The sequence below is a fragment of the Pseudonaja textilis genome, chromosome 6, assembly GCF_049901715.1.
Source record: "Pseudonaja textilis isolate UNSWEBS1 chromosome 6, rPseTex1.2, whole genome shotgun sequence".
NCBI lineage: Eukaryota > Metazoa > Chordata > Lepidosauria > Squamata > Elapidae > Pseudonaja > Pseudonaja textilis.
The window spans coordinates 24,022,555-24,050,423 of NC_141995.1; the positions used below are offsets into that span (position 1 = coordinate 24,022,555).

At 34.9% G+C, this 27,869-nt stretch overlaps 1 protein-coding gene across 2 annotated transcripts; it reads right to left on the reverse strand.

The window, feature by feature from the left end:
• Positions 1–572: 572 nt before the first annotated feature.
• Positions 573–27,863, reverse strand: EDNRA (endothelin receptor type A). 2 transcript variants are annotated; one of them, XM_026698125.2, is made up of 8 exons: positions 27,649–27,863; positions 23,591–24,020; positions 17,875–17,999; positions 15,550–15,748; positions 7,553–7,705; positions 5,945–6,078; positions 3,477–3,585; positions 573–2,337 (listed from the first exon to the last, which is right to left on the reverse strand). In XM_026698125.2, the coding sequence occupies exons 2-8, from the start codon at positions 23,975–23,977 to the stop codon at positions 2,197–2,199; spliced, it is 1,248 nt and encodes a 415-aa protein (XP_026553910.1). In that variant the 5' UTR covers positions 23,978–24,020; positions 27,649–27,863; the 3' UTR covers positions 573–2,196. The 2 variants fall into 2 exon arrangements, with proteins under 2 accessions (XP_026553910.1, XP_087792185.1); XM_087936059.1 differs by lacking the exon at positions 27,649–27,863 and adding an exon at positions 26,801–26,921.
• Positions 27,864–27,869: the final 6 nt, after the last annotated feature.

Here is a 27,869-nt window from a genome sequence, read left to right on the forward strand (position 1 = left end):
AGAAGAATATGTTCAATAGCCTCTTTTGAAAAATTCATTTAGACACCTAAGAGTTTTTTTTAATACATATTTACCTAGGCAGGAATTAGATGTGCTTTTCTTTTAGAGAATGGTTTCTATAAGCACATATAAGTGCGATGTAATTTCTTGTAGAAATCCTTTGTAAAATCTTATTTCTCCAAAATGAACTACAAAGAATGTTTGATTCAGGCCACATGTTGTTCTCCCAACTAATTTCGGCAATCTTTCAAAAGAGACCACGTCAAAAGTATGGACAGTTGATCTCCCCATTCCTTGGCAACATGTTGTGGTAGCAAAAGAAAGAAAAATGGAACAGAGAAAAAAAGGTATCCAAGCAAAACAGGAAAAAAGGCAGGCAGAGAAAGACCATGGTTTGCATCTTGATTCTGCCCACCAGATTTATTTTTTAGGATTTGTCTGCAGCAGAATGCCAGAATTATCAATCTTAAATATATCATTAACAATTGAAAATGTAGCATTCACTTTATGAAATAGAATTTAAAAGTGGCTATTTTTACATTAGATAACCAGATCATGTGTGATTTTGGGAGGGGGGGTTATGAGAAACTGAAAAAGATGCATAGAAGGATAACAAGGAAATATAAGTCTTTTGAGAAGAAATGAGAAGATGTGGATATGTTTGACCTTGAAAAATCTGAGGGGAAATTTAAAAGCATTTTTTCAAATATCTGAATAACTATCACAAATAGAGTGATAGATATGGCATAATGGTCTTAATTTGTCAGAAGATAGATTCCAGTTGAACGTAATAAAAAAGTGAGGACATTTCAACATTGGAATCATTTGCTACGGACAAATATGTATAGCTATTGAAAAAGATATTTTCACAGAGAACATATATCATTTTGTGTCTGCATATGGTTTATTTAAAATTTGCCTGCTAATACACTGCTCTACCTTTTGGGGCATAAGTTCATGTCCTAAATGTTAAGTCCTGATATATCTGTACCCACAAACCAGTGGTTGGCCAACGCCCCCCCCCAACAAAAAATAAATTTCCAAATTATTTCTCATTTGTTACATTACAACATATAAAATACTGCTTAGATCTAATCTAACACATATATTAGTTATAAAAATGTTTTTGGCTGAACATGCTTCTGAACATGAAATACAGGTAGTCCTTGCTTAATGTCCACTCATTTAACAACTGTTCAAAGTTGCAGCAGTACTGAAAAAAGTAATTTTTGATTGTTTCTCACATTTACAATCGTCACAACATCTCTGCAGCCACATAATTATGATTGCAGTCAGATCTCTGCGGTCACATGATTATAGTCACATGGTGATTACAGTCACATGATTATATAGTTTATTTAAAATTTGCCTGCTAATACACTGCTCTACCTTGTGGACATGTTTATGCCATAAATGCTAAGTCCTGATATGATATCTGTACCCACAAACAAGTGGTTGGAAAAATCTAACCCACAAAAGATAATTTTCCAGTAGCTTGCTAATCATTGCATATTTGTGATGGTTGCAACATCCTGCAGTCACACGATCACCATTTGCAACTTTCCCAGCAGTTTGTTTCTAACAAAGTCAGCAAAGAAGCCTGGAGGAAGGTCTCAAGCCATAGTCAGGTGATATCTTGCTTGATAACTATGGATAATTATTTTACACTTGACTATGTAAAAATGGTGGTAAAATTGGATGTAGACATGTGATACTTCCCTTTGTGAAAGCAGCACTTAACAAATTTTCCAGTCCCTATTATAGTTGTAAGTTGAGGACTACCTAGTATATAGCTAAAATATTTCCTGACAAAAGAATGTTGATAGTACAGACTAGATACAGGTCCCATGTTTTCACAATTCTTGACATTCAAGAAAATTCATTTAGATTATAAAATTAAAATTATATAACAGAATATGTAACATAACATACAGCTACATATTCTGGCTGGAATCTGTGAATACTTTGATGAGTACCGGTTGATTCCTCTTGTTTTTGCCAAAAGTGAATTTCTTTATAAGAAAAAGAACCATTTGGAATCCATTTAGGGACTCACTTATGCACATCTGTTCTTTCTGCTTATCTCTGGAATTATCTGCTAGAGCACAGAGCTTCCAAATAAATAAGTATATTCAATCGTAGATATCATATCTGTTGTCTTTTCCTTAGATTCAGAAACACAATATTTGCTGAATCTCAATTTAAACTGTCTTTGTGGATGCTCCGTTCTGTGTTGTGGTTATTCAGTTCGTTAGTTTTCCACTGAATGCTGGTCCCATTCATGGGGACAGAGGACATCTGATTTCCTGTCCGATGACAGATACAGCAGAGGCATGACTGGCAAGAGAAAAAAAATCCAAACATTACTGGTTTGTTTGTTGGTTTATTTTAGGGTCACTTTCAGTGGAGAGCAGAATTCTCCAGACTGTAGAAAGCAGAATTAGGCCTGAGTGAAATTATACTTCAGAAATGGAATGTGTAGTAACAATAAAATACAGGGTAAATTTATTCTTAAATGTACTTAATTCCTTGTTAAACTGTGACTAATATGTAATTAAATGTGAACTGATAAGAAAAATGTTCTTCTTTTGTTTAACTATTCCATACTTTCAGCTTAATTAGACTGAAAAAGTATGAAATGTAGAAAAGGGATTTGAAATTGATATAAAAAATATAGCTTCTTTTAACTGGTGCTATTATAAACAAATATGATTTGTATTTCAGCTAATTCTCTCTTCTTTTAAAAGCAAGAAGTGAAGTGGACTAAATTATGAAAGAAGTTTAGTACCATATAAAAATTCTTGAGCTTCTATTATTTTGGCACTTTCTGACTAGCTCTGAAGTGATTTCCCTTTCCCCTTCAGGAAACCTTCCACTGATAAATGTCATTTCCATATGAATAATGTGAAGAAAGTTTTTAGTTCTGGGATTATGTATAATTACTGAAGAATCAGGAATCAGCCTATTTAAGTTTTGTATATAGCTGTATCAACATTAGTAATGATTGAAATACCTATATTGCTAGTAAAAAATGACACCTCATCTCTTTGTAAAGAGATCTTATTATGAGTCTTCATCTAATGTCTGAAAATTGATGGGCTTGTGACTAAACTGTGTTAAATGGTTATCAAAATAATCTAATGACATCAGACCATAATTATAGCCCTCCTCAATGCTTTCCAAATGTATTTGAAAAAGTTCCAGAATTGTCAGCCACTATGACAAAATCCTGGAAATTCTCAAAGTTCAACACAACTGAAGGAAACTAAGTTGGAAAAGACTGCTGTAAAACATCCAGACAAATGTTCCCAAATGTTTGTTTAGGCAGAAAGTGGGTTGTATAATTTAAATATTAATATTTCAAAACATGGGATCAACTTGGAAAAGGATAAATAGTATTCTTTCATATTTACCTTTCACATTTTATTATTCAATATTACTTTTGATAGGTTTAATTTAATCTCTTTGGCTCTTACCTGGAAACAATTTTTGAACTTCTTGCTCACAAAATAGAGTGCTATAGGATTTATGCAGGAATTGATGGTTGCTAGGTTAAGGCTGACATAATTCATAGTCAACAAAAAGCTAGAATCAAAAACAGAAAATGTTACAATCTTCCAATAGTGGGCAAATATTCCTCAGCCATTATAATTTTGTGAAACTATGATAACACAGCTGGGTTTCCTTCATAACTCTCCAGCATCTCAGGTAAAAATGAGTTAACAGAATTGCAGGTGCTTAGGAGAATTAGAAAAAGTAGGACTATGAAACATCATTTAAATAACAAAACATTTATAAATGAACAGAAGCATAATACAAAATGGGTTATAAAAAGTATAATTCTGGAACCATTTAAAATATAATGTGAGTTTGACAGGAAAAATGATGGTATAACAAGAAGTCCTCGAGTTACAATTGAGCCCAGAATTATGACCTAAAGTCATGGTGGTTGTTAAGCAGGTTATTATTATGTGACTTCACCCAATTTTTTGATCTTTTCTGCGGTGGCTGTTAGGTGAACACTACAGGTGCTATGTAAATGTTGCCATCACTAAGCAAATGCTAGAGTCATTAAGCAAACACAGTGATGGTTAAGCAAAGCCACAATGGACATTTTTTTGCCAGAAAATAGAAGTAAATGCCAACTTACAAGGAAAGAAACATTATAAATTGTAGTCATGTGACCACTGAATGCTGCAAAAAGCTGTAAATGCAGGATAGCTGCCAAGCAACCAAAATACAATCACATAATGAGGGGAAGACTTGGACATCAAAATTGGGTTGTAAATATCTGTTGGTTGATTCATTGTTCACTGTTGCTAAGTGCCTGCTCATAAGTAAATACTATCTGTATTTTGTATAATTAAGAAGAAACAGACCTAAAGACTACTATCCTTCTTTCTAATTACTTGAGAGTAGGCTCAATAGAGGTTAATTGTAAGATTGCCTGGTTAATTACTGGAATAGCTGGAAGGCAACTGTCTTTTCACCTGCTTCAAAAACAGGTAATGTAATATTACAAAGCTAAGGTATATAACCTTCATCTTAGGTTGCCTGTGATGCCCAAATCCTTGGGAACACCACTCTTTAGCTCTTCACCAAATAGCTTCTGAATTTTAATGCTTGAAGAAGGGTTAAGTTATTAAATATATTGCATTAACATATAATTAAATTATTATAGTTTAATTATATTTATATTTAATTCAAGTTTAATTTTTGTCCTGGCCTTCCTCACCTTTTAGAAAATGATCCCAGTGCATTACTTAAAAATCAAATGGAACTGCAGTATCCCAAGAAGTTTAACACCCTTATTTAGAAGGTGGAGATAAACTAGAGGAAAGACTGACTAGTCATGTTTATATCTTATATTAATTATTAATGAATTTGAAAGTTATTAAAGTTATGCAGTTAGTGTTCAGTATATTGTGGATTAAAAAATTAACCATAAAAAATCCCATCCTACCCTATTTTTAACAATAAGGAAAAGAATTCTGAAGATATTTTTGAGTCTTAGGGCTAAGTATCAAAGTCTCCACTCTTGCTGCTTAAAGATGCAAAAAAAAGCAAAGAAAAAAGAAAGAAATCTTGATATACAAAGGTAATTATATCCGTGGCTCCCAATTGAGTTGTACTTTCCTTGAAAAAGATGGTGAACTAGCCTGTGTTTATCCTAGATTCATGGTTCTGATAAATCCGATCACTAGATTGCAGTGTGACCAGAAGAGCCTTTGACCAGGTTGGATGTGTGACCTTTCAGGTACAGAAGTACTGACTACAGTGAGTCACATTCCTATCATTTGCTGACTATTAAACTTTACATGGGATGCCCTCAAGTGTCCAAAACTTATAGCTGGCATTGAGCAAAGATGGCTGCTTGCAGTCCAATGGAAACTGATTCAGTACACTACACCTCTGCTGCTTTCGTTGCCTGTAAAATTTTGGGCTCAATTAAAAATTTTGGTCCATATATATAAGGCTCTTTTTTGCTCAATTCTTTGTTGCTTTGGGACCATCTATTCCATGTGGATTTTGTTCATTCTATATGTGTTAGCTAAATAGTAGTTTAGATTATCATTCCTTTAGGAATGGGGTCTTGGAATATGACCTTTCTAGTTGCAGACCATTCACTTAGGAGCTATTTGGTGAAGAGGTGATGACAGCTTTCACCTAGCGCTTAGTAAAGCAATAAAAACAGTGGTTTTTCCGCAGGTCCTTGAGAGAGGGGAATCTTAAATAAGGCAACCAGCAGTATCTTGGAGCAGCTGTTAACTGCTAAGGAGTATTGGTTGTTTTATGTTAATTAAATGGTCATCTTTTTATAATCATATACAGTACAGAATTGATTAGTAAATAGAATAGAATAAAATATTATGTAGTCATGTTAATTCACTTATTGTGTTGCTGCATTCATCAAATTATTTAATATCACACATTAAGACAATACCTGAGGAATTCACATCTATTGGGGTCATGTTCGTAATACTTCATTGATTTCAGTAGCTGACTTAGATGCAGAGGAAACCAGCAAAGAGCAAAAATCACAACTAAACAGAAAACTGTTTTAGCAACTTCTCGGCGCTATGGAGGAAAAAAAAGACAATGATCCGCAAACATAAGCCAAGGCAAATGTGGAGCAAGTAAGAAGAAAAATGTGGAAATTGCTCAAATGAACAATAGTCAAGAAAAGGTTCATCTATTTCTAACAACTTGTCAAAATATATTCACTTATGGAACAAAAAAATTACAACTAAAAAATATCAGAGAAAGTATTCATAGTTCAAATATCATGAAGGCAAGCAGAGGTTGGAATGGGACAACTTGGTGCAGCCAACTTGTCACAATGCTGCAGCCAACTCACTGCAGGACAATTCAACAATTCAATTTAAATATTAAAGATAATTTTTAAAATATTTTAATTGTTATCATTCAGATTTCATTTTGTTCCTCATTTTTCATCCTTTATTCAATTATTCTATTCCATCATTTCTTTGTCCCGCAACGAGTTGGCCGTGGTGAGTTGGCTGCACTGAATTGTCCTAAACCCAGCAGAAGTTGTATTTAAATTAGACAACAACCAGTTTCAATATAATTCAACATCAACATAATTCAACATAAGAAATATCAAAGTAGTTAGTAATCAGATTATATCCACATGCTTTTAAAAAGTTGTATTATTCAACAAACTTTAAAAATGTGACAAGATACAATACCAAAAGTTGTAAGTTATCAAACTTTGTGGTGCTGTAATCCTCTAACACTTAAAACAGAATTCATCTTTCTCAACAACTTTGATATTCAGGAATTTGGTTTAAATAATACAATTAAAATTAAATTGAAACCCTTGAGAAATGCAGTGCTTTTATATTGATTGAACGATGAAGAGAAAAATCAAAATAAAGAATTATCTTAGAGAAAGATGACATTTCTTGATAATAAAATATTAGGAAATTTGATCCCTGATGATTCCTATTCAATTGGCATTTTAAAAAGCTATAAAGACCTGGTTGTTCTTTCAGGCCTTGGACTATTTATTTATTTGTTTCGGTGTTTGGCGCCTGCTTTGTTGGATGTCAATTGTGGGCAGCATGGGGTTTTTTTTTGGGGGGGGGGCTTGCCAGGTTTACCATTTTGCTCTTCTTCCTTTCATTTTTCTCAGTCATCCTATTTTGTTATTGTTTGGTATACTATTTTTGTATTGTTTTGGTGTATTGTAGATTGCCCAGAGTCGTTTGGCCATTGTCATCGAATAAATGAATGAATAAATGGTTGGCAATTATAGCAGCTGATACCCAATACTTGGAATAGGTATTAGATCAAAGAAAGTTCTTAGTGAATAAAAAAAATCCATAGAGGAAGTAATTTGAACTCTATAATAGATTACCTCATTAATCAATTGCACTTTAAATTTTCCTAATGTTCTGATTGCCCAACTACACTAAGTCAAAACTCACCTTTCTGTTCTCAGAATGAATATTGTTGACATCAAAAGTTTACAGGATAAAGCTTTTATCACAGTGACTGGAAATGCATGTCAAAAACATTTTCTCCTTACCTGTTTAAGATGTTCACTGAGAGCAATTCTCAAATTACTCTTCCTCCTGTTCAACATTTCACAGGTCATCAGGGTATAAAAGAATGCCGTGCAAGCAAGTGGCATGCAGAAATAGAAACCAAAGAGCCACCAGTCTTTTATTGTAACGTAAAACTGCAAAGACATCAAATGTGACAGGTATGTGGCTAAGTAACTTGCAGTAGCATTCTGTAATTTCCATAGAATATGCAGGCTACATTTTTCACCAGCTTTCACATTTAGAAACTTCCAAAACTGTGGATTCAAGGCTCAAGATTTAGAGCAATGGCTATCCTTTTGAAGAATTTTAGAAGCTGATTCTCACTTTTGGAGAGTGCCAAGCTGAGAAATTGTTCTACACCAGAGGTGAGGAACGACGGCCCCTTTATGACTTGTGGACTTCAATTCGCAGAATTCCTGAGCTAGCAGAATTCTGGGACTTGAAGTCCACAAGTCATAAAAGGCATCATTTCCCACCTCTATTCTACACAAAAGAGTAATTGGCATAGATACGACTACAAAAATTATGACAATTGAAATTGTTAGGAAAATATTTCTATCTTTGCCGTTGATTTGAAAAGACCATTTCACAACCATCAGGTCTAATTCTGCTTGCTAAAATGCTACATCGTATATCTCCTGTTCCTAAATAAATGGGCCTTGGCCAGTCATATCAGCAGAATTCTCTCACAAAAGTTGTTGAACATTTAGCACCTGGTCTATACGAAGAATACACATGAACTAAACATATATTTTTGCATATTTGAATTTTTCTAATATATTTGTCATAAACAAAATGGAATAATGAGAATGTGATTTATTTGAAGTAATAATGAAATTAAGTTGCATTATTTACTGGTTCATAATAAACCTCCCTCACGTATTTTCAGAACATATTCAGAAAAGAATTGCTAATGATATTTTTGCATAAAAAAGAGTCCAACCCAAAACAGTATCTATTCAGAATTAAAGTTATTGAAGCTATTGAATGCATCAAAGCTATTTCTAGATTACTCTTCGTTGCCATAGAATCTTATAGTCGAAATATTAGAATATCTTCTTTTAAGTCTCACTATATTCAGAAAATATTTGCTCCAAAATATCTATATATAGGGCTGTAACCAAATCTTTACCCCACTATTCCTTTTTGATAATTGCACAATCCTTAATGTCCCCGTCACAGACATAACACACACATACACAGTCTATGCATACACACTGAGATAGGCAACCAGATCACCGCATCACCAGAATACGTAATTTTGGCTTACATTTTAGTCCAATTACATTTTAGTCTCTGCTTTCCAATAACATACTGATTTTCATGAAAGATTCAGTAACATATTTGATTTGCATGAAAGATCCAGTGTAATCTAGTGATTACACTAGTGTTAGATTTCAACCAAAGAGTTCTAAATTTAGGTCCCATTAAGTCACTTTTTGTCAGCTCAGCTACATGGTTTTTGTGAAAATAAAGTAAGTGGAAATTCTTCAGATCTGACACCTTCAACTCCCAGAGGAAAAAATGTGGAATACAAATGTAATAATTAAACCATTAACTAAAGAAAGTTCAGCCAGAATAAAAATTCTATACCTACATTAAAATCAAATGATTAATGGCTGTTAAGGCTTTAATAAGTAATTTTAAGCAATGTTAACTTAGATAACTTTTCTATTTCATGAGTAAATTCTAGAAACATACAGCACTAATATTAGTGTTATTTCATATGTTATTTCATATTGCTCAATAACAAGTCCACTAAAATTTCCTTTTCTCAAGTATTTTTAACCACAATTATTCTTAAAGATGGTAAGACTAAAGACTAAGAGCTAATTGCCTAAAACTACAATTTCATCAGAAAACTTGTTAGTTTGCAGCAGAAATTCAAATTCAGAAAACACACAGATGACTGATTCAGCAGGATCATTAACTTCTTTATAAACATAACATGAATAAAGTTTACAATACCATTTGTAGATTCTTTCAACATTACATAAGCAAAAACACAAGCAGCAGCAACTCAGAGCAGATATCAGTTTTCAGCAAGCAAGCAAATTAGTTTTACTTTCAGAATTGAGAGCGTGAAGCTAAGCCAACCCAGACTCCTTCCAGCCCTCAATTCAGTTCCCATTGGTTGGTCTGTTGCCATGCTTACTCACTTGCTGACTTTGTTAACCATGTTTCTCCCAGTTAATGAATAGAGTCTGACAAAACTAACTCCGCAGGAAGAATGCTGAATGCAGGTCTTGCAGGCCTGCCTCAGTCTTCCTCTCCCTCCCTCTTGAACTCCAGGGAGTCAGAGGTCTAGTTTAATTCTCTTTGAATTTTGCCTATCTGGACATAACATATACTCATTATTTGTCATGTATAAATTATATTAGATAATTTGGATTTATAAGCAAACAACTATGACCCGCGCTTTTCCTTAGCCCAGGGAATCTCCAGATGTTGTTGAATTAAAACACTCAGGAGTTTCTACACAGCAGAGCAGATGATTGGATGCAATACAAATTCCTCAACATACCCATTTCTCACCATAAGTATCTTCTCATATAATCAAAAGAAGAAATAAAGACCGAGTATGTACCAGACTGAATTGGCAGGAGATGAATAAGGAAGGTGTTTAATCAGCCTATTAAGTTTCTTGCAAGAGGAAGAAGGTAGGAAGCAAAAAAAAAATTAAAGAGAATTCTCTTACAGGGAATAAGAATACTTGGATTCTGATCTTTTGTGTGTGTTGTGCTTATTGGTAGATATCACTTGTAATATCAAAACTGACTTTTAAAATCCCAGTGATTAAATACTTCCTATCTGTGTATTAAAAACAAAGTGCACCAGGAGTCATGTGAATTGCATGTCTAACAGAAAGCCTGGTCTGTTACCTTTTAAGGCTTTTAAGAATGGTTTTGATTCCAAAAGGTCCAGGTTAAGAATGTCTTCTATGTATAAGTGGGCCCTGCTATCAGTAGAAAGATTAACTGTCTTGCTTATGTGTCCAGCAAAAAGAGGCCACTTAACATGTCTTTAGTCTGGAAAATGTGGAGTACAGCCTGCTTTTTCCAGTAACTCTGATTCTCTAGTTGTTTTAACCCCTCCCCCCACGTGGAATGTAACCCTTTGCATGGTATGTTAGGAGAAAGAATCAGTGGTCTGAGTGAATATCAGTCTTGTCTATATGCATTTTCTGTTCATTTCTATATATGGGTAGCAGGCACACATACAAAAAAACATAACTTATACGTCAAGTGGAGCAGCTCCTATTCCCAATTGTTTGTTATGAAATTGATTGGTATATAGGGGATGTTTTGTCCTCATCTCCTTTCCATTTAGTTGTTTATTCTGATGCTATTTTACTTGTTTTCATATGAGAATATTATCATGCAAATAGCTAAGGATTATCTTGGGCTCTTTGTAGTCAGAAATCTGCTATTTTGTTTATGCATAACTAAACCAGAAAAGCTAGCTTTGGGATTAGATTAAACCTTCACTGAACGAATATAATCTTAATAAATATTGTTTTACTTTTACAGGCATTGTTTACATGTGAAGTCAGCACACAAAAATAGGATTTCCCTCCCCGCTTTCTTGCCAGATCTTGCTAGATATATTAAGACTACAGTTTATAAAGTTCCCAATCAACATAGCCTTTCTCACAAGTGATGCTATTAAGAATGTCTGGGAGACAGTTTTAGTTAGTTAAATGTAGCAATGATAGAACTAAAGGCAATTTTTAAAAGACACGCTTCATATTAAAAGTAGAAAAATTTAGCATAAATGTGCAAGGCTCTCTGATATAGATTCCACAAATTGATATCATCTGTATGTGAGTTGCACTAATGTAACTCTAGCAGAAAGGGCTGCTCTTGAAGTTCCTTCAAGGAACTTCCTTCAAGGTGAGCCCTGCACCAGTGGTGGGATTCGAAATTTTTCACTACCGGTTCTGTGGGTGTGGCTTGGTGGACATGGTAGGAGAAGGATACTGTAAAATCTCCAGTCAGAAGTGGCATTTGCCGGTTCTCTGAACAACTCAAAATTTCCACTACTGGTTTTCCAGAACTGGTCAGAACCTGCTGAATACCACCTCTGCCCTGCACCCAGTACATATGTAGATAATATGCCTTTATGAACAATAAAGCATAATTTCAGCAAGAAATTAATGCGTGTTCTGGAATTTTGGATACTCTTGTACATTTAATATGCCTTCATAACTGGAAATGGCAAGATACACAATCCAAAACTGTATTAGACTGAATCATCACTCATTCATTTAATTGGAGTTCTCTCGCCCTGTACCTGCCAGGTTGTTAATTTGATCTCCAGATTAACATATACAGCCAGTGCCCAGTGTTAATGGTAGAAATGACTACTGGGTCTTTTTCTGCAGACAAACAGCACAATTGTTTCCATGCCTGTCAACTGTTATTTGAATTACTTTTACATACAAAGTTAATACTATTCTGGCCCTTACCTTAAAAGAACACAACCATCAGCTGACTACAGCCCTGCAAAGCACTTACACAAAAAATAAGCAAGTTTTACAATAGCTACAGTGATGGATCCTTTTCAACTTTTAGATGAAGGTGCCTTACTAAGCCAAATGGATCTCTCTTGTCCTTTCCATTCCTAAATTTATGGTGCTCTTTCTAATATAAATTCCAGGAGAATAAGGCTTTTAGATAATTAAAGGAATCAATCTGAAGACTCCCAAGATCAAAAATCTGAAGATGTTTACAAACAAAAGGATATATAATTAGTTTTCCCCAAAAAAAGTCACATCTTGTTTGGATTAAACTCCCTTCCACCAATATTAAGTCACTATACTAGAGAAAAACGAATGCTAAAAATATGAAAAATACACCTTATTTAGAATTTAATATGTGATATTTTGAAGTTAAGAACTAAACTAAGATTTCTTCAAATGATGAATTACAACTGTTAAAGCTTACACAGATTTTGCAACTAACCAGTGTTGTACTTCGATATAAGTGGCACAGTCATCCTTTTGTCTACAGTCTATAAGTCCACATGGAACTAGTTTTCTCCAGGAAGTGGGCCTTTTCCCATGTTCCCTAAGGCACTTGGCCTTTTGGGATTTAAATTCTAGGACAAACATTGGAAAGATGGACTTAAAAATAATGAAGTGTTTTTATTAAAGAAAACACAAAGGAAGTAAACAAAAAAAAAAACTGTGAAGTATTATTTATATTAACCTGCACAATTTATTCAAAGATTTGCTATAAAATAAATCAAATTTAAGTTGGGAATCATCATTTTAGCCTTAATTCATGTATTAAAAACCTCTTTGACTTGGTTCAGCATTTCTTTTGTTTTGTTTAGACACATCTTTGTGTGTGTATTTAGTTATCTCCAAATACACAAGAAACAGTAATTCCTTGCCTTGGAATCTAGGGCACCTCTTAATGCAGCTTTGAATATGTTTGGAAAGGTAAGAGAACTAGCTATTTTTCCTGGGGCAAAATGAGAAAAATTTAACATATCATAAGCAGTCATAGTTATCTTTTCTGTAATGCTTTGTTTTGTTAAACTTCCAACAGCTGTAAGAAGAATGCCAGAGGAAGAAACTATTTAACTATTTCTAGCCCTTATGGTCTTGGGATAAGGGTAGTCAGAAAACTAAAGCTCCCACTAAAACTTGGTATTCTTTTATATAAGCTACCAGAGATTGATGGGGAAAATAGAAAAAGTATCTATCAAAGCAACATGTATGTTTTCATAAGCAGTTACTGATATGTAGCTTGAAAACAGAAGAGATGAAAACTTTGTTCTTTGTTGAGTTAAGGAGCCCCGGTCGTGCAGTACTGCAAGCTACTCCTACTGCAATTTGGCAGATCGAATCCTACCAGGCTCAAGGTTGACTCAGCCTTCCATCCTTCCAAGGTGGGCAAAATGAGGACCAAAATTGTTGGGGGCAATATGCTGACTTTGTAAACTGCTTTAGAGGGCTGTAAAGCACCATAAAGCAGTACATAAGTCTAAGTACTATCACTCTTGCTAATGGCTGTCCTTAAGTTGGCAGAAAACTTGAAGGTTATTGTCCTTGTCAGATGCTGTCCAACAGGTAGTCCTTGACTTACAACCATTCATAAGTGACTGTTACAACAGCACTGAAAAAAGCAACTTACCACTATTTTTCACACTTATGAGCATTGTAGCATCTCCATGGTCATGTGATCAAAATTTAGTTGCTTATCAACTGGCATTATTTATGATAGTTGCACTGTCCAGGAGTCATGTGATTACTATTTGTAACCTTCCCAATCAGCCTCTGACAAGCAAAGTCAATGGAAAAGCCAGATTCACTTCAAGACTGCATGATTCGCTTAACAACTGTGGTTTAAAAAGATCATAAAATAGGGTAAAAGTCATTTAACAAATTTTGCATTCACCTGTGATCATAATTTGAGGACTACCTGTATAACATGTGACCAGCAAAGAGAATGTTTGAGCCTTCCAATTTTACTACCCTCTGTCATTAACACATCCCAAGTTGCAGAAAAAAAATTGCAAACAATCATGATACTGTAATATGTCCAACTGTAGAATTGTACCTGTTTCCTGTATGCTTCTTCCTATTTTTTTCTCCTATAGTTCATTCTATCATAATCTAAGCAAGATAGTTGGGTGGATAGTTGGATGGATGGATGGATGGATGGATAGATGGATAGATAGATAGATAGATAGATAGATAGATAGATAGATAGATAGATAGATAGATAGATAGATAGATAGATAGATAGATAGATAGATAGATAGATAGATAGAGGCAGGCAGATAATATTATGGAGGTAGATGAGTCACCAACTGCATTTTTTCAATATATAGACAACAAATAAATATTTAATATTTAAAACTCCTACGCATTATTTTTAGAAGGCAAAGAGGTGGGGGTGGGGGTAGAGGTAGCTCCACCATTTTAGTGTTCTGCTATTTCAGCCTGCTTGGCAATTTCATCCCACTGTTTCAGAATACCAGTTCTAGTCCTGTGATACAAGAAATATAGGGCCCAAAAGTTAAAGACCAAATCAAAGCTGCAAACTCAGGAATCTACACTTATTACATAATCCTAATAGATTACTGGACCTTAATATCTAACTCTTGACAGAGTCAGCAGTGAAATTATGGCAAACCAGGAATCAATGTATGGAGACTATGAGTCCAAATCAGCCTGATATAGCCTATAAACACTACAAGGATCCCACACGTTTATATACACTTAGCTAATCTGTAATTGCTCTTGGATGTTGTCAGTTCCAGGAGAAAAACTTTAATGCTGGTACAGCTATGAATGATTTAAGCTTTTCTGGGTCATGGGCTGAGAAAAGATGAAGGCATTCTGGGTCATGGGCTAAGACAAGATGTTGTTGAAAACAACAACGAGACCATATTCTTCTACAGTTATGTGTAAATGGGGAAAAGCCAGTGTTCTAATTAGAATCTACTTTAGAAAGGGCAAGTTGAAATGAGTGAAACAAAGCTGAAATTGAACTCCTACATGTAGTTCCCAGATTTTTGCAGTCCTATTTAAGGTGTTGTCCATAATGATCAACCAAATGTCTTCAAAACATTCACAAGCACAAGACTTTCTTATATGGTTGTTCTTTTGCAAGTAGTATTTGGAGGCATAGCCATCTGCGTAAGTTTGGGCCAGTCACTCACTCTCAGTTATAGAAACAAGGCATGGCTTCTCAAAATCTTACCCCACAAGCTGCAGGGACGACTCCACACAGTTGTCAGTAGTTAGCACTGATGCACTCATATCCATCTGAAACTGATATTTGTGGCATGCCATCTACCAACCCATAGGTAACACTGAACTTTCAAAACTAATAGCCTTTGGTAAATTTGTTTATCCACTCTTATCTTAATCCTAATTCTCCAAATTGTCCCATTGTTACTGATTAAAAGACAAACAATCATCACAACAAAATTGTTTTGCATAGCTGATATAATAACATACTTTCAAGAAGCTGCTGTTTGCTACTAGCAAACAGACTTTGTACTGATCTTCATCATAAGGATGATCAATAGTGGTGTGACCCATTGCTTCTGGAATAGCCAGGACGAAGGAAAGAACCCAAATACAAAAAATTTCAATGGCAGTAATCAAGGGGACACCAATTCCCTGAACACGACTCCAGGAAGCAACTGCTCGATACCTAAAATAAACAGAGAAATTTACATTGTCAGCTTCAGCTCTTTATAAAAGTTAGAATTTTTGAGACAGGTATAATACAACAGACAATTTTAAGATTATTCAAATATGTGCCAGTTTAATGAAAAATTGGTGAAAACACATAGTTGAAAAAGTAGTGAAGAACGAGCAGGATAAAATATTGTGGGATATCTGAATACAAAGTGATAAAATCTTGGTTCACAGCAGACCAGATTTACTGTGGTTGAAAAGTAGAAAATCTAAATAATTGATGTGGCAATACTTAAGAGGAGAGTAGAAAAGAGGACAAAGAATTTGAGAAGTATCAGATTTGAAAATTAAAGTTGACATAAACCCTGCTATCAGTACACTGGGTGCCATACCATAAAACCATGGACAGCAATTAGAAAATATGTGCACTGACAAAATTTCCATCTGTAAATTGTAAAAGCCACACTGATTGAATCCACGTATATACTATGTTGATACAGTATGATAGCCTAGATTCCTGTAAAGAACTTGATGCATACAAAGGCCAACACCAGTTAAGAAATAGCAGCTGTGATTTTACATTGTAAGGTATATATAATAATAAAAACCTGGAGACAGGAGAATAGAAAGAAAACAACTGGAGAAAATAACAAAATACAAAGACCTGAAAATAGAGATAAAATATCTGTGGCAAAAAAAGACCAATCATAATAAACACCTTGATAAGTTAATAAGAAAGACAAAAAAGTTTAGATATTGGATACTACGATACCTGGATAGAGTATCCAATATCTAAAGAATGGGAAAAATAACACAAAATAGAAAGACTTAAAAATGGAAGTAGAATGACTGTTGCAAAAGAAAGCCAAGGTAGTTCCAAATAGTAATAGGTACCTTGGGCCCAATTTTTGGTTCTGAGACCCTTGGTTCATACTTGAATTATTTACATTTCCACCACCGTTACACTGTGAATCTAACTGTGGATTACCCTCACATAATACACTCCTAAAGTAGTTTCTGATCATCATTTATCACCCCAAAATCCTTTCCAAATATGCATACCATTCAAAGACAGACATTCCAGTTATAGATAATCTTTCTCAGCCCTACCCCTGGAAGAACAAGTATGGCCAGGGCCACAGTTCTCACTTCCTTGGCCTTTGTCTATAAAGGATTTGACTGATTATATCAATGATATCGCTGACATGGACACACCTAAAACTGTAGACTCTGACATTCTTGAATTGTGTTAATGAACAAAATGGCTGCTTTAGATATACAAAGTCTAGGGTATTCATGGGAAAAATGAGCCAGTTGAAGAAATCATCAATTTTTAAAGAGGCGAAAAGCATTTAAAGTAGGTTGGACCTTCAATTTTCTCCAAAAATAGTTACTTGGGACCCTGGGGGCTTTGGGGGCTGCCCTAGACATGATGTGATCAAAATTGTGTCAGAAAATTTCATGGTTCTTTGGTTCACTTTATTAAAAGAATATTTTGGGGTCTTACAATTACTCAATGAAGTATTGTTATACTGAGAAAAATAATATAGTGAAATACAACACAGGTTGAGGGTCTAAATTTGAAAATTAAGCAAGAAGCTATTTCTCTAAATAAAGTTTTAAAACTCCAGGTCATCCTATAACATTCAGTTATGGTGTCTCTCGATAATTTTTCATATATGAAAAATGTTCACAGAAAAGAATTCTCAACCGCTCTTTAGGTCAAATGCTTGGATCAAGGAAAACAAAAACTTTTCAGTGTTTTGGTAAACAAAAAGCTTTTTAATTTCTTCTTCTGCAAGGACACCAAGAAAACAGTCAAGCAATAAAAATAAAGTCAGCTCTAAACTGAGTTCAACGGACCCCTGTATTTGTAGTAATTTCCCCTTATTACTCAGTATTATCTATTATTATTCCTTGTTACCCAATCACGCTCATCATAGTTAATTCCCGTAGCTTAATTACTCTACCATTAGCTACATTCACATCAACATTTCCATAACAAAATGACTCCCTCAATATACCCTCCGTGTTTATTATTCAGGATCTTTGCTGGTTAATGGGAATTGCCATCCTTCCGGATCGAGCCATCATCGGAGCATGCTTGTGTTGAGTGGTCGCGACAGGAATATTTCTTACCTGTCTACGCTTAGAGCACAGAGATTAAGAACAGTGACTCCCACAGATCCCTTTTGAATAAAAGGAACTAAACGGCAAAGAAATTGTTCAAAAGGTGTCCTCCCATAGGCCATCGGAAACTGAATCTAATAGACAGAAAAAAGAAAAAGAGACAGTTAAAATGTACATGAGCACACAATGGAACCAAGGAAGGTTTAAGTTATATACGGTATTCTTTGTACGTAACTATTATGAGTAGTGTGGGTCGAATGATTGGCAGAATAAAATATTTTTACATGTTTTCTAGAAATGTAAAAAAAAAACACAATGGATTTTAAGCAATGTAGCATTATTTACCAGTAAACATCCTGACAAGGTTTAGATGACAATTCTGCTCAAAGGGTTATCTATCAACTCTACTCCAAGGTTTCATACATTCATTCCGAGAAGCATATAAGTCTCCCATGCTCTGTTTCCCTGAAGTCTCTTCCCTCTGTATTTACCAATTTAAATAGCTTGTGATGTTGAATAGAAAATACACTTAAATTGTAGTGGACTGCAGGCGGGCAGGCAGGCAGGGAGGGAGGGAGGAGGGAGGGAGGGAGGGATGGAGGAAGGACCTGACTCCTTTCTAAAACTCTCAGGTCAGCTGAAAAGTGTCACCCCAAATATTCAGCACATGATCTTGGATAAGGCACTTAAGCCCTTTCATAAATCATGATGTCAGTATAAATACCAATCAGGGTGTTAAAAATTCCCCCTGGGAAGGAAAAGTGTTATATTGCTTATCAGGAGCATTTTGACCAACCAACTGACAAGAGAAGTAGACTTCTATCATTTCCGCCAATATATTGCACTCATTGAAACCAGGCCTTTCTGGTTCTCTGACATGACTCTTCCAGACTTTTACTTTCTTCAATTTCCTAATAATTATATTCTAAATTCTATTTACTAACTTGATTTACCACATTTGTATCAAAAAGTAGCATTCTAGTTATTGAGGTGTACCATACAGAGAAATCTGTGATGTTAACTCTGGCACAAAAGTGGTAAATCAAATACTCTACTGAAGTATCTTCATCCGTTGCAAGACTCCATAGCAAATTGTGAAGCACATCAGAAACCCCAGGAAAGCCTAAACGCAAGAAATTCTTGGGAAAACAGGTGAAATGTGGTTTAATTTTTGTTTTAAAAATTGCTCACTCCCCCCGCCTTTGTCTCGGTTTCCCAGACCAAGTGGCAGAATCAGATACTAGATAAGCACTATTGCAACAGGAGTTGGATTTACAAGTTCTTCAGAGGGACAATAAGGAAGTTTTAGAGGCTTGCTGGCAGCTGCTTCCACAGATACACATGATACATTCAGCATGTCTTCCACTTTAAATGGCCAGTAATGTGGCAACAGTCAGATCAATAACTGTGAAGAAAGGAAAGTCCAGAACAAGTACATATCTTTCCCAAATATACCTGAATTCACATATATATTGCTTTGTTGTCCCAATTTTCTGTTCAGTGGGCTGATGTCAGTGACTCCATGTATATAATATATTAACTGGAAGATTTTGTTGAACAAGCTTTCAGGACAGAATAGCAACTTACAGTACATCCTTCTCTTTCTTTTCTTCTTACAATACTTTGTTGATGAAATTTAACAAGTTCAATCCAATCTTCTTAACAGACATAACATTAAATATTATGTATTTTTATTAAAGTTTTGAAACTATGTTTCTCAAAATATATTTTCTGAATAATGTCTTGCATAGTACAATTTTGACCCCAAATTTATAAATGGAAAACAGAAACTTTCAAAAAATTTAAGGGTTTGCTTCTGGAATTCAGGAAAACTGACCAGACAACTAAAACTTATTGAGCCCTCCCTCCCTCTAACCTTGGTTTTTTTTCATTCTATCAAACAAGACACAAATGCTGAGACATTTCACTTGGATGAATTTTCTAAAAGTAACATTGTTTGCACGTGAGCCTCAGAAAAACTTCATGGTAGAAAACAATAGAAAAATTTTAATTTAAGTGAATGCAAATATTCTTCTACTTACACACATTGCATTGAACTGTAGCAGATTGATCCTATGAACCAGCCTAAACCAGCCTAAAGTCTTCACATTAACCCCGTCAAAATATTTTAAATTAACAGAATTAAAAAATCAAGACCAATACATATTTTAAAGACTAAACGAAGATCAAATAAAAAGTCTATAAATGATATAATCACAAATTAACAGAATGATGTGTTACATCATGTGTAGGCCTTCAAGCAAAAGTTGTATAGTTTAGTTCTCAGTTCCTGGGTTGGGTAACAGACAGATGACAGTTACAAGCAACTCTGATTCAATGTCTGAAGGGCAAGTAGGATATGATAAATTGTCTATGAATTTACTGGAACAATTGCCAGATTGAGGGATATTAAAGAAGTATTCTTGGCTTATGAAAAGAAGATTGCATTAATTAATCCACAGTTCTATCTTAAAAAGTATATCTGATTTCTTAGTTGCAATACATAAACTGAACCAGGCAGAGAAACATTATGTAAAGCAACAAAAAATTAAGATAAGGCAAGAGAGATTAGGTTTTACTTTTTGTCTCTAAACAAATCTCTGCAACCAAATAAAACGAAAGAAAAGAGCTACTCTCAAACAATAGAAATTAAAAGAGAGATGCAATAGAATACATATTATCCAAATAATACTTTAGTTCAGCCTTTTTAATGCTAATTGGAAACTAATTAAACCTTCAGCAGTTCAGTGAAGATTTAGGAGACCTTTTCTCTTATAGAACTGAGGAGCAATAGCCTTTCCCTTTTCTCAGAATGACCCATTTTCAAAATATCTCATCTTTCTGCCACAATGATATTTTAGACTATTTTTTCAACATCCATAAAGGCTAAAGCCTGTAAGCCAAAAAATGTGCATCGGCGGACTGCAGTTAAACATTTTCTCCTTTCCATACTGGGGAAAACACAGAGGGGACCATGTTCTATAAAGAAAACAATCTACATTACAACCAAAGCCTCGTGTGAACAAATGAAACTATAGAAAGGTCATAAAACCAGAAGCCAGTCTTGAGTTTTGAAAGAACTGGGGTAATAATCACAAAATTCCTAATGTGTAAGGACCAAGAAATGGCAGGAAGAAATGGAAAAACTGAGATCAAGTTTACCATTTTGTCTAGTAATAAAAAATGACTTAAATTCTTCCCAGCACTTCAAGTCATTTTCAGCTAATTTCAGACTTGGACATGAACATGAACACATCATAAAACAGAACTACAACATGGCAGTTCTGATAAGGTGGAAGTGTTACTTTGAAACAAAGATTACCATGTTCTTTACACAAAATAGACTCATCATACCTAAAATAGTTAACAGTTTAATTGGCCATGCAAATGAAAAAATGCCATGAAATGAATATTAGAAATTGAATATGGTTATAATTGTTTATTGATTAGATATCCATTGCTCAAAAAGAAGAGTAAATGAACATTACAAAACTTTGTACTGTATGAAAATTAGAACACACTATTTACAGTGTGTTTAAAATAAGAAATCTATTTGGAAGATTTTGAATAGTAAAGTTTAGTATTTTACTATACAGAGTAAGTAATGTATCAATTTTCATACAGTACAGTTTTTGCATAGTTGATCTGTGTTTTAACAAAATCAATGTTAAAAATCTCATGAATTATACTGTATCACATAAGTATTAAAGATACTTCTATAGTAACAAACTTTTTATAACATGCAAACATGCTACATTCCACATTAAGCCAATGATTGTGTTATTATATCTCTTATTTATTAAAAATCATTTGCGAGAACTGTTGATTTGACAAAGTCCATAATAAAAAAGTTGAATCCTTTGCCTCTCCAAGTGATTCTGATTCAATTTAGAATTATATAAATAAAAATGTTCTTCAATATTGATCTCATCTCTAAAATTTGGTCAGAGGCTAAATTTCCTATTTTAGGAAGTTTACTAGTATATGCTATTTTTCCACAGGAAAAAGTATTTCTCTCTTGTATTCCCCTGTCCTGTGATATTGTTTCCAACTACAGATCTGATGTGTGGTTTTAAACATGTCTGCTTTCTAAATAGCAACATTTAATTATCCTATAGTAGATTCCTCTACTGAGTATATTTCTACAGTCATAAATATATTCAAAGTTTTTATTTCATTATAAAACTTTAAAGATACAAACAAAAGAAAGAAATCATAAAGAAATTATGAACCCTTAGTTCATTAAATAACAAACTAAATATAAATCCTTAAAAAAATCCAAAGTTCCAAATAATTGTCCTACCCAAATAGTTTCATATTAGATGTCACTAAGCATTTAGACAGGGATACATTATGACTCTAAATGGCAATAAGTCCAAAGCTAAAACTCAACTATTATTGTTGAGAAATAGATCTTAGTTTAAGGTTCTGCGACTTTGAAGATTCCTTATACTGTAGAACGCCCTTAGAAAGTGCTACACATATGCAGTGTTTTTCCTTTCTTGTTTTTCGAAGCCCCAAAGACCAAGAAGCCATCATACCAGTTGCAACTATGCTTTACTGTCCACTCAACTCTTCAATTGCATGGAAAGGAAGGAAGGAAGGGAGGGAGGGAGGGAGGAGGAGGGGAGGAAGGAAGGAAGGAAGGAAGGAAGGAAGAGAAGAGAAAGAGAAGAAAGAAAGAAAGAAAGAAAGAAAGAAAGAAAGAAAGAAAGAAAGAAAGAAAGAAAGAAAGAAAGAAAGAAAGCAACTACAGCTGTCTCTTATGGCCTAGAGAAATAAAGAACAGAAAGCTAAAGGTCTATGTGTCAGAAGAAAAAATATGGGATATTTGTGGGAAAATAAAGGTGAAAAACTTTTTAAAAATCCAAACCACTAATTGGATTGCATAATTGTAAAGATGCTCCCTCGCTATATTAAATTCTGGTTTATGGAAGTGAATCATCTGACTATCATCCATAGTGATAATCTATATCCCATGAACATTCAGAATTGTTTTGTTTTAAATAGCATGATAGATAAAATTATAAGCTCTGTATAACACAATAACAAAAAATCAATGACATTTAACACCATCTTATGAAATTGATTAGCGATACAGAAACAGAATAACTAAATAACTATACTAATTAGGCTGAAATGTACCCAAGACATCAATAACATTAGTCAAATACAGAACTGATCCCTCACCATCTGCTTGTCTTTTCCAAGCTATTTCATTCTGTGCACAACAATAATGTACTGCATTGTTTGTTTTGTAGTTAAGAAATGATTTGCATACATTTCTTACCATAGAAAGTTTTATTCTAAAAAAGACCTGTTACAAGTACTTTCTTAGCTAATAATAATAAAATAATAAATCACTTAAAACACTATTATGTTTCTAGTGAAATGCAAGTACTTTATTTGGCACAGACTAAATACTAACCATATGCCTACATTCTCCCACATTTAAGTAATTTGTACACTGGGCATCAGTTAACATGTAGAAAAAAGGTTATCACAAAGGCCACATAAGACTTTTCATTTCCACCCCAACCACAATAAATTTTCAGTTCACTTGTTCATTTGATAAGTGTTTAAAGGTCTGTCTCGTATAAAAAGTTTGTTTACATGTAGTTTTCCAATGGCCGAAAGAACAATGATGATTTATGTATGCAAAATTATTGTACCACATTATTCCGCTATAAAAATTATACAAAGCATAAGCATTATGGCATATTACCTTATATATGTGGATAGGAATATCTATGATGATGTAGATGAGATCTCCCAAGGCCAGGCTGGCTATCAGTGCATTGGGTCCATTCCTCATACATTTGTTCTGGTAAATTATCCGCAGAAGAGTTGCATTCCCAACAAGCCCAATGATGAATATTGCGCAAGAAATTACTGTAGTGATATGTTTAAAAGTATTACTCATTCTGGGACCCTTTCGACAATCACTTCTGTTATTGTTGGGCTGACTGGCAGGAGTAATTAATATATCTTCCATTTCTTTGGCAGAGGTTCCAGAGTTATTCAGGCTGGAAAAGTCTCTTTCTGAACCTTCACTGATGACAGATCCAGTTACAAAAAGTGCCAAGGTTATCCAAAAATGAAATGTTTTCATTTTTAAATATTCAAAGTCAACAAAATATGTTTTACTTTAAAGCCTACAAAGAAAAATAATATTTATGTTGTAGTATTAGCATTGTAATAAAAGCTTCTATTTAATTAAACAAAAAGAGAAGTGTTTTTACTTTTAAAATAGATAATCAGAAAACAAAATGTCAAACATGGGAAATCAAGAATCCAGGCAGTTTATATGAATATATAGCTTTATTGCAAGTTTAAGCTTTCTTCAAGAACCTGAATTACAGGTAGTCCTCAACTTACAACAGTTCATTTAGTGATCATTCAAAGTTACAATAGCACTGACTTAATACCATTTTTCACATGTAGGACCGTTGCAGCATCCCCATGGGCACATGATCAAAATTTGGATGCTTGGCAACTGACTCATATTTATGATGGTTGCAGTGTCCTGGGGTCATGTGACTCAGCGTCAATGGAGAAGCCAGATTCACTTAACAACTGAGTTACTAACTTATAACTGCAGTGATTTACATAACTACTGTGGCAACAACCTCACCCCTTTCCTAAGAGGTCTGTAGGGGGCGTGAATAAGTGCACCAACATGCCTACTGTCCCTGTCCTATTGTTTCTTTTTATTTTTCTTATATGTATCCATTTCATGTATTCATAACTATGTTTATACTTATACCTATTATCTTGTAAGCGATTGACAAATCAAATAAATAAATAAACAAACAAACAAGTAAATAAATAAGAATGGTCATAAAATGCGCCAAAATTCATTTAACAATTTTTTTGTTTAGCAACAGAAATTTTGCCTTACTTCAGAAAAATGCCTTACTACAGTGATATAAGTTCTGTAGAAAGGTGATGCAATACATGAAATAACTTTCATGTGACTCTATGTTTTATGTTTGAATGGATCATTTTAGTATATTATTAGCTTTACAATTTATCTTCAGTGCCAATTGTTCGTATTTAAAGAATCAAGAGTGGAATATTATTTCTGTTTCCTGACATTCGCATACAACAGAAAAAAATTAATATGATCAACTGCCTTCCCTTCACCATTTCCCTCTTCCTAACAAACTATGTCTTCCCTAATATCATCCAATTATTCCTCCTACTTGCCTGATCCATCATAGTCTTGGTATCCACAGTTATGGGCTCATATAGGAAGTACTGTTTTTTACGTATTCGAGCTCTTTAAGTAGTGGGTGTCTATTTAGTTGAACTTTCTAAGAACTGTATTTGAAATATATGCATATCTTAAGACAAAACTTTCTTCAACAGGGTGCTGGACTACAAGTTCCATAATCCCAAAACAGTATGTTATTTCTGAAATTCTATTTAAATTCTATACTCCTGCAGTACTACTAAAGAAAACTAATTAGCATTCGGTAAACTCCAGCTTTGGTTTACTTAAGTAATTATAATACAATCCCATTTATGAATACTCAGAAGGTATACATTGTGGCATTTGTTTCTAAGGCAATGTTTATGCCTGCCATCTTAAACAGATGCAAACACCATAAGGACTCTTAGGGAGCAACATTTACAATATTGACACCATGCAATTATATACTTGTGACACAGCATCTGATATAATACATAAATCATAGTATTTGTGTTGACACATTTCATCCTTAGTTCCTTTATGCCTATGCCAGCAGGAAAGGGGTTCTATGTACCTTTGCTACCATCTAATAATTAGCTATATCCGTGCAACAATGATCTAATAACCCTAAGTTATTATTTCATAGACTTATACCCCATATTTTCTCAGAAGCATCAGTTATTTACAGTTCATTTTATACTCCAATTGTACACACAACCACCCATTGAGGCAGGTGGGCTGACAGTGACTAAGCTTCCATGGCTGACAATTTGAACTTACTTCTTAATCAACACATTGGCCATATTTCAATTTGGCTGAATTATCTTGCCTTTAAGAAAACTAAAATTACTATCTTAAAGATATTAAATTAAATCCAATAAAGATTAGTTGACTTGAATCCCACTGAAATAAATGAACTTTCAGACGTGACTATCTTGCCACAGAACACAATACAGCTATATGTGCCTACTTGGAACTTAATTTCTGAATGTTAGTTGTACCATGTAAGGTATACACTGAAAAGTAAATTGATCTTATTTTTAGTCTTTCATTAATTTAATCCAATGAAGTATTTTAGCAAAACTAATAATGACAATGGTTGAAAATTGAATGATGTGATATTTACTGCTAAATGAAAGATGTGCAACTTTGACAGCGGTAAATACTCATAGCTACCCTTTTAGTAGCGTGTTGATGGCCATACTTCAAAAAGTATGGAACAGAACTAGAGCAAAAACAAAATTCAAATGGATTTCATTTATACTTAAAGCTATTCAAACTGTAATGTAGTTGTTATTATTACTGTCTAGTTGCTAGTTTATGCATTTCTGGATGTTAGCTAAATTTGTATGTGATTTTTGGAGTTGCATTCAAATTAAATAGATTTATTATTTAGAACTAGAATAAGGATTGATGTAAATTCAGGCACATGGGTTTTTTTTATTTGACTAAGCAATATATTTATTTATTTTTAACTTTCTATAAACTCCAGAATGCAACCATATTTTGACATAAAGTTTTTTCTAAGTAAATATTTTAAAACACATTATTATACAGAAATTCATTGAACTCAAAGACATTTACAGATCACATAATTTTTGTCCTATTCCAACTTAGAGACAAATGCCTAAGAGAAAAGAGAAGGCATTAGAATCACTTTTTTTTTTACTTTTAAGAAACTATGGATCATTTCGCAGAAAAACACCACCACCCCCTCGCCCTCCCGCCCATTTAACTCACGAGTAAAAGAAAGAGCCTTCCAATTCGAAGGGAACCGAGATTGTTTTGCTCGAGAACTTCAATACTTCAAGGCAAAAAGTTAACTGCGTGTCCCACCCTTGTCGGTTTCCGGATGCATTGTACTGCAACTCCCATTCTGCTGGCTGACAGAGATGGGATCTGTAGTACAATACTCCTGAAGGGCTCCAAGTTGGGGGACGGCTCATTCAGTTCAACATTACATTGTCCTTGGGGGACGTTGGATCTCAGTGGTAATAAGTCGGTGGGATCCAAGGGAAGGACCGTCCGACATGCCTGCATCCTCGCAGGTGGCCAATTTAAGGTGTCGGGGAGGAGGGAGAAGCGGTTCAAAGGCAGCGGCAGGAGAGCGGGCGGGCGGGGGGATAAGATAGCCTTTCTCCGGTTGTTCTGCTCCCCGCCACCACCGCTCCATACCAGCCCCTCTCGGCTCCTTAACACAATTCAAGCCTACAAGCTCTTCTCGAAGGTCGAATCTGGCCAGAAATCAGAAATGCCTATTCTCCTAATTGCAGACAAAACCAAGACTTGAGGCCGGTTTGAGGTGGGCGTAAGAGCCGCCTGCCTCTTTTGCAGCTAAACCGACTCCAAGCAAGAAGATTTCAATTCGGAGGCTTCGGCTAAGCCGCTGCCAGAAGAGCTTGTTTGCTTCCCTATCTTTCACAAAATTATAATAATGGGGGGGGGGAGACGGGGGGGGGGCGGCGGACGGAGACGGCAGCTTCTCCTCCGCCTTCCCACCTCGCGCCTCTCCCGGACTGGCAAAAAAAACCCTAAAGCGCCGAACCCTGGTCTCCAAGGGACGGCCGCTCTCCTCCCAATACACCCACCGTTTGGTGCGCACCCCCGAAAGAGAAGCGCTCCTGCCGCGCGGGGTCCGAGGCGGCGCGGGGAAAGTTCGGGGCTCGAGGCGCGCAAGTTGGCAGGAAGTGGCTTCTGGCGGCGTTTCCTCCAAAAAAGACTTTGTAAAATTCTCCCGTCTGGCTGGCTGGCTGGCTGGCTGGCTTTGGGACTCTCCACCTCCACTGCTGGAAGGAGAGCGAGTGAGGGA

Bases quoted from the DNA above. Each gene is read 5' to 3' on its own strand.
- EDNRA (XM_026698125.2), bottom strand. From the start codon at position 23,977: ATGAAAACATTTCATTTTTGGATAACCTTGGCACTTTTTGTAACTGGA. The intron at 6,079-7,552 runs GTAAGGAGAAAA...TTTCCTCCATAG, and splicing joins TCAGTGAACATCTTAAACAG to CGCCGAGAAGTTGCTAAAAC. The intron at 2,338-3,476 runs GTAAGAGCCAAA...TTCTCTTGCCAG, and splicing joins AGTTCAAAAATTGTTTCCAG to TCATGCCTCTGCTGTATCTG.